Source organism: Atta colombica, unplaced genomic scaffold (genome assembly GCF_001594045.1).
Source record: "Atta colombica isolate Treedump-2 unplaced genomic scaffold, Acol1.0 scaffold33, whole genome shotgun sequence".
NCBI lineage: Eukaryota > Metazoa > Arthropoda > Insecta > Hymenoptera > Formicidae > Atta > Atta colombica.
Window position 1 is genome coordinate 2,288,720 of NW_017259437.1, and position 13,699 is coordinate 2,302,418.

General features: G+C 36.6%; 1 protein-coding gene across 1 annotated transcript in view; it reads left to right on the top strand.

Annotated features, from left to right (window-relative positions):
* LOC108690549 (hybrid signal transduction histidine kinase B-like) overlaps positions 1-13,699 on the top strand; it is an 80,029-nt gene that overhangs the window by 15,491 nt on the left and 50,839 nt on the right. Inside the window, exon 2 of the mRNA XM_018197904.1 lies at positions 10,073-10,350. Within this exon, the coding sequence (XP_018053393.1) occupies positions 10,073-10,350 (278 nt within the window). The remainder of the gene's footprint in view (positions 1-10,072; positions 10,351-13,699) is intronic.

Sequence of the window (13,699 nt, forward strand, 5' to 3'; positions counted from 1 at the left end):
AAAAGAATTTTTAGATACGCGGAATATATGATCAGATTTAATTTTTTATTTACTAGCTTTATTTATTAACTTTCTACATACATTCGTCTGTTTAAATCACGCTTCGCGTATAAATCACGAGTATTTCCCGAGGATGAAATGAAATACTAGATGATAAAATGAATATAGAGTTGGCTTGAGAATTTGTTTTGTTATGTGTCAGAGAAGGATATGCAAGTGTGAAAACGAGCGCGGCGAGCGTGGCGAAATAGCTGGCCGTCCGTCCACGCACGTCTGGTCCTCGTCTGCTTGGCCAAGGTCCTTGAACGAAGGTCTGTTCTAAAAAAGCTGCACAATTGGATAACCAATCAGCCAGACAGTATCGTATATCAAAAGAGCATGTCTAAACGGAATTTACAGACCGTTTATTGTTCCGTTGTGTTGTGATGATTACGATGATTACGTTATATGTATATATAGAATAATTCTATATAAATCTATTTATTTTATCAGAAATTATTCAAAAGAGAAACAATTCTAAAAACTGTGTTATAATGAGAAAATTGACTTGATCAATTTCGAAAGTGGCCGTTTAACTTTTGTTAGAAAGAGTAAAGTAAAAAATAAAAGTCTGACGTAGCCGTAAAAAAATTATATGCGTATAGAATATTCTGTATAATTGAATAATTTTTATACAAGCTTGGGATGAAACTTATTAACGCAGAGCAATTAATATGCGAGAATCGGAGATGACTTTACGTGCCGTGCATAGCGATGTAACTCGTTAAAATCATGGTGACTGACGCAACGTGTATGCGTATAGTAGACCTTGAGCCACTATTACACCGGCTGTTTATGTCGTTATGCAATCGAGACGGCTTAGTCTGCGCATACGGAGTTTAACGGAGTAAATAATGCTTTTCACCCGTTACCCCCACGCTCGTAAATCCGCATCGGCATTTAAACGTCGCTTTGGCATTTAAACTTCTTACACTCGCGAGTTGCACTTTCACGGAATTCTTTTGCAAGATGCGATAATTAATGATGCGTGTAATGAAAAGTCACGCCTCGTCGAGTAACACCGTTATCTTGGTTTTATGTGTATGACGGTGCCAATTATATTCGTTCATGTTAAAATAATAATTCTGTTAAAAATTTAAATCGAAACAGTAACTACATTAACATTGAATAATTTACATTGAAATCACGAAATCGATTATACATATATATATTCACGGCAATATTTATTGACATATAAATATCAATATCAACGAAATATTCTTGGTGATTTCGATAAAATCCACACATAAAAATATTTATGTTTTTAAATATTTTTAAAGATTCAAATATTGAAAAACATAATCTTTCATACACAATATTAGTTACACAATATTAGTTACTATGAATGAAACGTTATCATTTCGCTTGCATATTATGTTTAAACTAAAATTTGGTCACAAATAAAAATTAAATAAGATTATTATTTTTGTGATTTCTGTGATAAAAAATAAATATAAGTTTTCGGATATTTTATGTAAGAAACATTAACCGCCTGTTACAGAAAAGCTTAACGATTTTTTCGGAAGAAATTTCGGAAGAAGTGTAATTATGTAGAAAGGGAACGCAAGAAGGTTCTGGCGGGATGGTGATCGCGCGGGGTAGAGTTTCATTCTTCGCAACATCATCTTCGAAATGCCACTGTGCATCGCGCCACACCGGCGGTCGGTAGACGTTCATGGCTGCGGTAGTCTGTAGTCGATAGTCGGTAGGTAGGGAACTGGTGGCTGTGATACTGATGAGATCTGGGACCAGTCCTAGGGAGCCCTACGAGATCGCTAATTTCGATCCAATTCACGCTCGAGTGACTACGCCCGTTTTTCCGATCTCTATCTTTGTTGATTTATCGCATTCGACCGCTCGGTATGCGATCGGCGTTTCTCTCTTCCTTCTTCCTTTTTTTTTTCTTTCTTTTTCTTCTCGTCTTCGTGCATAGCTTCTGAGAGTCGGAGACGACGACTTCAGTTTCGCTCTTCGGGACGATGACGTGAGCGTGTGCGGGAACAGGAATCGCTGGGGCGTGCCTCGTATTTACATTCCGCGGCTGCACTTTCAGTTTTTCTTCTTGCAATCGCGATGCTCCCGCGTGCTTCGTCGCGATTTGTCAGCGATGAATTGCACCGTGTTTACTTAAAGTAAAGACACGTACTCCAAAGGTTCAAGTATAAAGATGCATTCGAGGGACTAATACCTGTTTCTTATCTTTCCAATATTACTTCACGAGTCTTTAATTTTTAAGAAAAAAGTCTCTTCCGCATTATTTGCATTTTTTGCACTTAATTCTCTCTTCGCTTTCTCTCTTCAACGTCCGAATACAATATATTTATCTCGTTTTAAGTGCAAAAATTTTTGAAGATTTCAAGGAACATAAACAAACATAAAGATACATTACTTATGTTCATTTCTACCAATTTCTGTTGTAGTTTAATTTAATTTTGATGATTCAACTTACTTTTCATCTTTTTCTCTAATTCTAAGAATTAAAAAACAATGAGAAGAATAAGTTGAACCAAGATTAAAGTTACACTGGTAGGGAAATATTTCTTGTCTTACTATTGCATCTCACAAATTACTGCCAGGAGTAAGTTTATTGTAAAATATAAAAAATAAATTTACAGAAAGATCTTCAAAACTCGGAGGGAAAAAATATCTACTCAATCTACTGTATTATTTGTTTACCTCTGTGAAGTTAGCATCTCATGTTTCAAAAAATGAAATTTTCTTATTATTTAAATCTAATAGTCTGTCTTTTATAGATCTATGTTTCAGAATCTAGGATCGTGTTTCGTCTGGATATCACGATATTTGTTTCCGTCAACGGAAACCCGACTGTCTCGCGAACATCCCGTGCAAGACTACTTGATGTTTAGTGCGAATATCTATCCGCCGGCCAAGGACGCACTTGTCGACGCGATGCGTAACACCTAGCGCGATAGAGTTACGCGCCGCTAATGTGTGTCACGCGTACGTCGATTGCGTCACATTAGCCTCGTCGGGGCCGACCCATCTTCGTCGCGGCAGCAATCCGTCCAGACCGAGATAATCGGTGTCAAGTGCCAAAGGAACGGAACGGTCCCGGAAATTGCGATTAATCGTACGGTCATTGTGCGTACAGACGTCCCGACGCGTAGATCAATCTTCGTCTTTTACGACAAACGGACATGGTTACGCTTTCGCAATTAAATTGTTATTATATCGTTATATTTAATCTTCGTGCTTTTTCGGAATCTTCTGCATATACGACGTGAAAATGCTTTATAAATTTATTTTCATATTAAATAGATTGTTCAAAGCAAGAAGGCTTACTCAATTATTATCTTTTATTTATTTTATTGAATCGATATTCTTGAAGAGATATTGTTTTTAAATTTTTTATATTTTCGTACTTATGATGTATATCAAAAGAAAAACATATCTATATTTTATGTATGTAGACTTATTAAAGTACTTTTATACTTGTTTAAGTATTTTTGTGTTACTGAATTTCTTTGTTAAAAAAAATCTGATTCTTTAGGAAATATTGATTTAACTCCAAAATTGCGTTTAATTTATTTTTAAAAAAGCACAAGTTCTGTCTGAAGGATGGAATTGTTTCTAAAAAATTTGCAGTGATAGTATATAAAAGACATATTTCCGAGAAAAATGTCATCTTCCGTCTAGACCTTTTTTAGGGTCTGCGCGACATTGTGTCATCGCAAGACGTGATGTATCATTTCTCGTACAGAGAACAGTAGAAAAACAGTTGGATCTAACAATCCACTCGCATACAACCTTACATTCGTTTTAACAAATATATCATGTTGACATACATCTTGTCTCGTGCTGAAATTGCTAAAGTTGCATTTCAATAGAGACAACGTACAAGTATATTTGCTGTTGCTAATAGCGAACCAATCTATAGTGCTTTCATCTGCGAAAGATAAGTCAGGATGCACGTGCGCCGAACATAGTGCCTGAACGCGTATAGTTAAACCGGAGTCTAGTCTTCGCCTAGACACTCGACAGACTCGCGTACTCTGCACAATAGTAGGAAGCGCTAAAAATAATCCACCCCGGCTCCACCACGTTCTGGCCTTGGCCAGCTTCGGTCCTCGCAACCTGACCGGCACTCTCCACGAGCCTTCTCCTCCGTCTCTACCCTTCTCCACCTACGCACGTGGACAGCCGCTGCGTGGGCGCGGATCGTTTTTTAGCCTTCCTCGTCGCGGCGGATTGATTAAAAGTTCGCCCCTTTCTTTCACCGTCTCGCCCGCTCTTTTGCCACGGTCTCTGCTTTACTCTTTACAGAGAAACGAAAACTGAAAGAAATTCGGCTTCAGCTGCGTCCCGCGTATATATCGCTTCTATAGGATGACTAAAAATATAACGAATATGTTGCACTTTAAATTTGTGCATTAGATATAAACAAATAGATTTTCTATGTGAGAAATTTAATGTGGATGTTTCTTTATTCTCTAAATTTTTTGGTGTGGAATTCTCACTCTAACGAATGAGAATTGAGCTAGTTCTTGAAAAAGAATGCTCAATTTTTAATCTTTAAGAGTGAGATTTCATTCTTTAGAATGAGATTCGTTCTAAAAGTTTTAGACAGAACGTATTAACGAAAACCCATTAAAGTTTACAATTTAACTATGGCTATAAAATGGCTATAAAAAGTAGTATGTAAATGTTATGTGTTTTATGTAGACTGAATTAAAACAGTCGTTAATAAAAAGAAAGAATTTTCATAATTGCAGAAAATTAAATGAAATATAAATTATACAAGGCACATTGCCTAATAATTAACTCTGGAATGCTACTAATTTTTTCCTTACACTACTCTGAATAAAATTCATCCGCATAATTAAAAATTTTTTGTATACTTTTTAATATCTACTTTATAGAATGTAAGATATTAGAATAATTAAACTAATATATAATACTATTTTAATATAAATAATTAAATGAATTGTAAAACAATCTTATTAAATGTTATTTAAGTTATCAAAATTTTAATAATAAAAAATACTAAACTCGACTAAATTACTAAACTAAATTAAAAAAAAAATGCATGGCTATGAGTGAAAACTTATAGTACTCCGATTCTATGATTCTCAACGACAGTTCAATATTGTTTTGTTGCCATTGCGCAGATATTATATGATAAAAAAGCTACGAAACAATAACATACCGAACTGTCATTAAGAGCTTCAGAATCGGAGTACAGGATTAATATGTTTAAATATATTTCTTCTACATCTGTTACTGCATTACAAAAATTGCATTGCGTGAAATTAATCAGAATTTTCGAAGTTTATAAGAGTTTTACCAAAACGATATATCTGTAAAATCATACTGAACGAAGAATAAACCGAGAAAAATACCGTTAAGGATGTTGCGCAGTATTATGCCAACTTCGACGACCATAGATCGTCGTTGAAGAGCGATCATTAAAGATGTTTTAACGAGGAGTCGCGCAGACGGGACAATAGCGGCAGGAATCAGGAGGGTCGCCATCTCTTTCCCTTCTCCACATCTCTATTGGATGTATGCGAGAATTCTGTCCCGACACTCCCGGCTCTCCATCTGCGTGGGTCTCGCTCGGTACATTCGTCGCAGACTCTGGAAGGGAGACATTAAACTCTTTGCCGCGTGATTTAGTTGACAAAGTAGCATAGTTACAGTCGTACGCAGAGACGAGACCGGCTCTAGCCTGAGCCTGCAATGCCGTCTTCGTGGCATCCTGCAAACACTACCGTGACAAACACGGTTGAGAAACACGACCCCGCAGGCTATTTTAAACTAAAAAAAGTCATTGTTTAAGCGTCTTTCGGAATCCGATATCCGTATTAGTGTTTAGTCTGGCGTCACGTTTCACCGGGTAGCGGACACGCCATACCGGCTCGTACTGCACGTGCCATTTTCTCGATTTTACTCCTCACATCTCTTTTGTCCGCGACCTGTCTTCGTCGTGTACCACCACCACGTCGACAATTTTACAATCAGGCATTAATTAAACACTCTTGTGATTGGCACTCTTCGTTGGATGGAAATATTCGCTGTTACTCGCTCCTTTGAAACATCAATCTTCTTCGCTTATAACTCATAAAATATTAGCGGTTTGACGTTTTTACCCGTAATTGATTTGAAATCTATTGTAGAAGCTGTCATTAAATTAAAAACGATAGAACGCGAACCATATAAGAAACCATATAAAATATCATCAAAAAATTTATTAATGTAATATGGCAGAAATTCTTGAATCATCACTACGTGAATCTTTCACGAATAATCTTTCATGAATCAACATTTTCGAAGTAAAAAAAAAACCTGTAAGTAGGTGCTTTTCATTTAGTGATACAAACATCGTTTTATCTTCCTTGATATTGTAGAGGTAAGGACAAAGATAGAATGATATTTGTGTTGATTTGTATCATCAAATGGAAAGGCACTCAGTGTCTCGTAGTTTAGTTTAGTGCGAAGATAATAAGTAGTGAGATCGTGCCAGATCAGCGTAGTCTACTTCGCAGTCCCTAACTCCGTAGATCACGACAATGGCGTATTGTCTCTCCCTCTTGCTCGTTATCATCCATGCCTATTATCCGATTCTATTTTCCAATCTATCCTCGTACGAGGCGCACCTTGTCTCGTCCAGGCTTGCGCTAGTCTTCTTCTCCAAGTGAATGCAGAGCGATGCGCTCTTTGTCTCGCGGCACTTCAAATAGGCGGCACTCGAGACTCGGCACAAAGAGCAGCAAACCCGTACTGTGGTGATAACAGAGAGAGCAAGAAAGCTCAAGATAAGACCGAGGACCCTTATAGTCGCGCCGTTCTACGTCGGTTCATTCCCAAGGGAATATGCACACATGGTATGTTGTCGATATCTCGTGTGTGTTCACTTAAACGAATTACAAAATTATCATAGCATCATAGCGAGATTTTTTTTTTATCATTCTAATATTACATAAAGCTTTCAGAGAATTTTATCCATTCTTCGACATTATCATCGTCATTCCTGCCAAATACTAATAGATTAATTTCTAAAAATTTTCGAAAGAGAGACAAGCACAAAATATTTCCAAGAAATAATTGCAAGTATGAATGAAATAAAAAAAATATTAATATATATATTTTTATCGAGCAATTATTTGACTCTTCTTTTCAACATCCGCAGCTCGCAAAACTCGTCCTTTCTATCGCGATGCACGCGATACTCGTGGATGCGCTCGGTGAAGCCGCGGAGTGCATACGCTGCGCGCACATACACGCACACTGATGCACACAGCATCGTGCGCTCGTAGCGAGCTGCGAGCAGGAAGGACAGAGAGGGAGAGTCGTTCAAACGAGGGGCCCGCAGCGCCTGGGTTCTGGGCCTCGTCCGTGTTTTTGCCCCCCGTCTGGCCCCCACCGCGGCTCATCGTTTTTTGTCTGGTGCACCGCATGCTCTGCACAGTTCACCTCGCCTTCTCCTCACCTCGGTCGACGTACCACCTCCTCCATCGTACCCTTCTCTCTCTGTCAATCTCACGTCGTGTCCGCTCGTATTCTCGCTCACAATCAGGGCCGGTGTGAGTAGACACTCTCATGATGCTTCGTTTGCAAAGCGTCGATGCTGAATATTTTCGATATTACGATATCTTATCTTCGGTATAGCAAACGCACGAAATATTTCTTTTATAGAATATAAATTGCAAATATGTTCACGTACTCTCTAAATCATTGAAGTGAAATTTGACTCTAAAGAATGAAATCTCCTTAAAAATTGAACCTCTTTTTTTAACACTTGCTCAATTGTCATTCTTTGTCACTCTTTAGAATTAGAAATTTAAAATTTTTCGCTTCAAAAATTTTAAAGAATATATTTTCATATAATTTGTAATCCGATTTCTGTTCACAAGAAGAATCGAATTTTTATATTACAATTGAGATACAGGTGTTTAAATTTTATCTAGAAAAAAGAATATGAAAGAAATTTATAAATTATTTCTATTTTTCCAGTTTAAGTTCATATATAATTTTCTCTAAAGTCAGCAAATTTTCTCTTCCTATCGAATCTAATATAAATTTGAGGAATATCGAAACCATTTTCAAAAATGCAATCGGAGCTAGAATTAAACAAATATATATTTTTAATCACTTTTTATCTTGGAATTGCACGATTTGTAATGAAAACTTTCGGTATTGCTACCAGAATAATTTGACAATGACACCAATCATCGCGCATAAGTGAATGAAAAATATTTTGTCTAATTTTTCAAAATCTCTGATCTCAAAATTAAATGGCCGATTTGGCGAACGTTCGTGCCGCCCCTGTTCTCAATCTCATCGTCATCGGTCCTTCGCCGCGCCGCATCCGGGCGATATCTTCCCGAGACACGCGCACGGACACGCGTGTCCCTGCCGAGCGGTAAAGAAGGAGAACAAGGAAGCGATGGAGGCCGTCGAACGAAGTTGGAGACCCAAGCTGTTCCGCAGTCGCTAGCGAGAGATGATTGTCGGGGTAGAAGTACGCGAGGGGAGAGAGGGAGGGGGGGGGGGGGAAGATGCGGTCGTTCGATCTCGGTGCACCTGCCGGCGTTGACGTTCGCGTCTTCGCGATGCTCAAAAGGGATCTCAGGCTCGCGATGGAAATCCTTTTCACAAGTCTACCAATCTTGTGTAATTTTTCATTATTTCTTACACCCACCGATTTTTATTAACTTTAATAGCATGTTATGTTTAAATTTTAATAGCATGTGTAAAAATTGTACATTTTAGATAAAGTACATTATCATTATCTTTTGTAACGATCGAATTAATTGTTGAACCATATTGGCTTTCGTTTTGAGAAACTTTTAATATTGAAATGAGTTAAATATTGAAAGATTAAAAAAATTGTTTGCCACTAAAATTATTTTTATTTCAAGAATAGAAGTTTAGTAATAGGTGAATTAATTAATTTTATTAATATCGTTAAATATATGTGACTTGTTAAAATATGTGTTTATAAAGTTCTTAAAAGAAATTGTCGGATAATACCAGAGGAAAACAAAATCCTGTTACTTTTATTTAATATCTCCCCCCATTCGGAGTACAATTCAAATAAATATATCGTGTAATTAAATATTAATTATTGATCAATTAGTATCTCTAGTAATAGATAAATTTACTATCGTATGTTGTAACATATATCATGTATTTCACGGTTTACTAATTGCGTTCTAATGAAATAATATAATGAAATAATATACATGATTTTTGCACGATGTTCTTCGTATATAATTTGCGAAGTGCATTTTTACTAACACGATTACACTCTCGAGTCCTTGACACTACAAGATTGCGGAAAATGACATCTAATCATTTCCACGTGTCAATGATTTGTGTGCCGACTCGACAAACTGCACGCAGGGTATTACTTGCGTTTAAGTTCTAACAAGATAGTCTTGACACTATGCATGATTCAAGGAGACAGATGACGTCTTTATGTTTTTATATAGTTCATTTCTATAAGTTAAAAACTCATCTTTTTTATTTGCCATTTAACGTATCCGATTCTCACTTTTCTTGTGTTGCACAATGCACTATTAATTACTTTATTATTGCATTGTTAGAGATGCATGTACATAATTAAAATACGTCGCAGAGATTAAACGAAAAGGATGAACTGATATTCTAAATTAATGAAATATTAATTAAAATATATAATATACAAGATATATATATTCTTTAATACATATTATATATTTTAATTAATTTAAAACTTTATTTATTTATATAGTATATTTAACTATTTAAAAAATTTTCATGAAATATGATGCTGAAAAAATGTAAATTTTCCAGAGAGATCATATGTCTTTGAACGTCGATAATAATTCATCAATATTTTTTCACATCCTTTAAATATTCATTTTCGCATTAACGATAGCATTATCTTTTGCTTCGCTGTCACTTAAAAAAAATCGCGACAGTTGCAACACGTATAACAGATAAATGCAAAAGTTACGATGATTTACATACGACGAAGTTTCCGATCTAGAATTGTTGACCAATCGCGGTATCCGATTTCCGGTTGCAGTGGGTGCGAGCGGCTACATCGTCTCGGCGGCGCTCGTGCTGATAGTCGGAGCACTGGTGGGTGTCCTGGCGACGATATCGCGTCATCTTCATCATCGTCGGCTGTTGGTGCATGAGCCGGTTCCTCCCGGCTCTGCTTCCTCCGTTTCTGCCTCCATTCTCCATCACCATCATCGGCATCATCATCATCGTCACCGTCATCGTCGTGAGGAGCCACCGCCGCCGCCGTTACAACGTTGTCTTCTATTACAAGATCATTATCGTTATCCTGATACACCCGTGAGTACCATCTGATCATTGAGAACACATGAAACTTTTAGAAATTACGTTTTTACGAAGAATATAGAAAAACTCGATTTCAGTATCGAGTATACATCGTGACATTGGTATGGTTAAAGAGACGATGAAAATGATACAATTAAAAAACATTTATTTCTATTCGTGCGCGATGTTGAAATATCTAACATTAAGGAATTTATTAAGATAAATTTATTATGATAACCAAGAGAATTAGCAAAATATATTGCGTTACTAATGAATTTATATGCGAATTATCGCATATATCTCGAAGCTGTTGGAAATAAAATCGAAGCATACTTCCGCATATTTGTTGAAACTGTATACGTCGTACTAATTTTAGCAGACTTGACCGAGTTCGTCGAAGCTTCTTTACAAATAACGGCTCGACAACGAGTCGCGACAAACGTCGTATCGCACTCTCCCCGGAACAATTCTCTCTTTCTCATTCATTTTCTGTCGCATTTCTCTCTGAACAATCACTGGTCTCATTACACATTCCTGATATCACGCGTCACGAACCAAAAAGACGCACGCGTTATCGTCAGCGCTTTTTTTTCCCTTCTCATCAGGCAATAGACAGTTACGCGGAGGTCAGAATGGAAGGGGGAGGTAAGGAAGCGCGATTTCCTATCCAGCGGAGGTGGTTATCGACATTGTCGACCTTCAGCGAGATTATTACATGATTCGTGGAATGTCGAAGGCTATCTAAGAACAAGTTTTTAATATCTAATCTCAGTAGCCGGCCGGCCACATCACAGCGCGGCACAGCTGCATCTATTCGATGCGTGCTTTTTTTTTCTTGTTTCTAGAAAAATGGACCAGCTCATGGCCATACATAATTTCTCGTTCGTCCACTTTTTCTTCTATTTCTATGCTTTGATTCAATTATTTCAAACGCGCGATAACGTGCGACAACGAAGTGAATCTAGGACGAGCATGATTCACAAGATTCCACCTGCAGCCGTAATTGATAGTATTATAGTTTTTCGTTGCGAGTTTTCATAAAGACCTTGAAGCGTTGCTATATTGCATAGGGTAAATTCTTTACACGACAACTTAATACGATATAATTTGTTAATAACATTTAATTCACTCTCTTATTTAAAATATTAATTCTAAAGAACCGTTTTTAATCGTAAAAACTCGATGAAATAATTTATTATACCCTATAAATTGAACACTATAATAATGGTTACGAGAAAAATATTTAAAAATATGTTTCTGAAACAAATGTTTATATCTCGATTTATTCAATCCCATTTAACGTTTTGAGATATCTACTACATATCGATAAAGATTTTAACCCTTAATACATTTCCTTAGGGAATAGTCATTTGAAATGTCCTCTTTTTATATTCCAGCGGTGAAAAAAATGTGAATTGGTATATAATATTGTTTTATAGGAATGTTATTTAACATTCTTTTTTTTAATAATTATTTTTTATGAATCTTTAAATGTGCGATTCCATTGAAAATTCACAATAAAGAAAAAGCGTTACATTAATAAAAATATTTACTTTTTAGAAACTATCATAAATAATTTATTTAATGTGTTTACTTTTAATATTTCTTTGATTTCTGCTTATTTTTTTCAGAAAATTGTAATTAAACATGTTTTCAAATATTAATAAATCGAAAAACAATAATACACAATATGTTGTTAATAATAATGATTTTAATTGAGATGTACAAACATGCCAGGTGATTGTAAAAAAAGATCAAAACTATTCTCCGGTTAATGACCACTTTTTCTTTCATGAATGTATCTGAATATCCTCTAAATAATTTTCCTACGGATAAGTGTAATTTGCATAAGTAGCGTAACGCGTCAGTACATTTCACTTGACGACGTATCGTTCCGATGGCGAGAGATACTGAATCTCAGCATCGATCGGTGGCGGAGCCTCGAGGGTACGAGGACGTCGACAGTGCGTCCACCGCGCGCTTCGGTTTCCATCGGCATCGGGCGATGGGGAACTTAATTTGGAAGTTACCGGTCCCGTGATTACGTCGAGGAGAGTCGGCGGAAGTTTCATCCTCCTTCTCGTCGGCGAGACGTTGCGATGCGTTTCGTACAACCGTCACGCCTGCCTCCTTTCCGCCGCCGCCACGATGCGGACCATTGTTATTCTAGATTGCATCGCAAATTAGATTATGGTATACTACGGGTCCGCCCTTATTCCCGCGCGCGCCGACGCCGACGCCGACGCCGACGACGACGACGACGACGACGCTGCTCTACGCTCTTTGGCGGAGGCCGAGAAGATGCGGCTTCCTTTGCTCCTCTCGGTTGCGTATCTTCCTGTCCTTATCTCGCTCCCGATCCGCACCAGATTGCGGCACACACGAATTGCCGCCGTCTCCTTCGCGCGCATACAGATGCTCCGAGCGACGACGCGACTTAGGAATGCTATGACTGCAATGTCGAAAATTTACCCAAAGAGATCCTTTCTTTCTTATATCTTCTCTCTTGGCGAAACTTTGGCTGTTGAAAATTTTAAACTGGATAATTTACAGAAATTTTGCTCTCTAAATCTGAATCAGTGAATATACTTGCTGATTTTCCAGTGGCATACTTGACAGTAGATAATCGGTGAAATTCAATTGAAAAAGAAAGAATGTTTGAATTATGTAATTGAAATACCGATATTTGCACATCAGTTTCAATATCATATACATTTAATTTATATACTAAAACAAGGTTAACTAGGTTAGGGATTCCACGTTTCATTGATTTTCTAATTGAATTTCATTGTAAATTTGCTGATGGCGTAATTGGGATTGATATCAGTGAATATCCACCAACTCAGACTAGAAAATATTTTTGTATATAATATAATTCTTTAGACACACGTGGTATATGTAAAAATCAATCGATATATTAAAAGCAAATTAATATACTTCTTTAGTTAGTAATTTGCTTCTTTAGTTGTAACGTTTTTCTACTTTTTTTTTTTAATTAAAGCATCTTTTTTTTGTGATTCTTAATGATAATGTCGATGTCGTTATATCGTAGCGTAGATTGTATACGTGTATAAAAGAGATACGCAACAATAATGTAACAATACTGATACTGTTGTTAAGAATTAAAGAATAAGGGCTTTTTTTTAAATGTGGCAACAAATATTCATCTTGCTGTCAAGATCTTACTATGACAAAATAATGATCAAATTTTCTAAATTATAATAGTCAAATTTTTAATTATAGAACACTGTTACATTTTAACGCAATCTTATTTGGATTCGCTCTCGAACTTTTTGTTCCAATTTCATTACTACGTTGAATATATCACTCTCTTAAATTACTTCATCTACTTGGAATAGTAGCT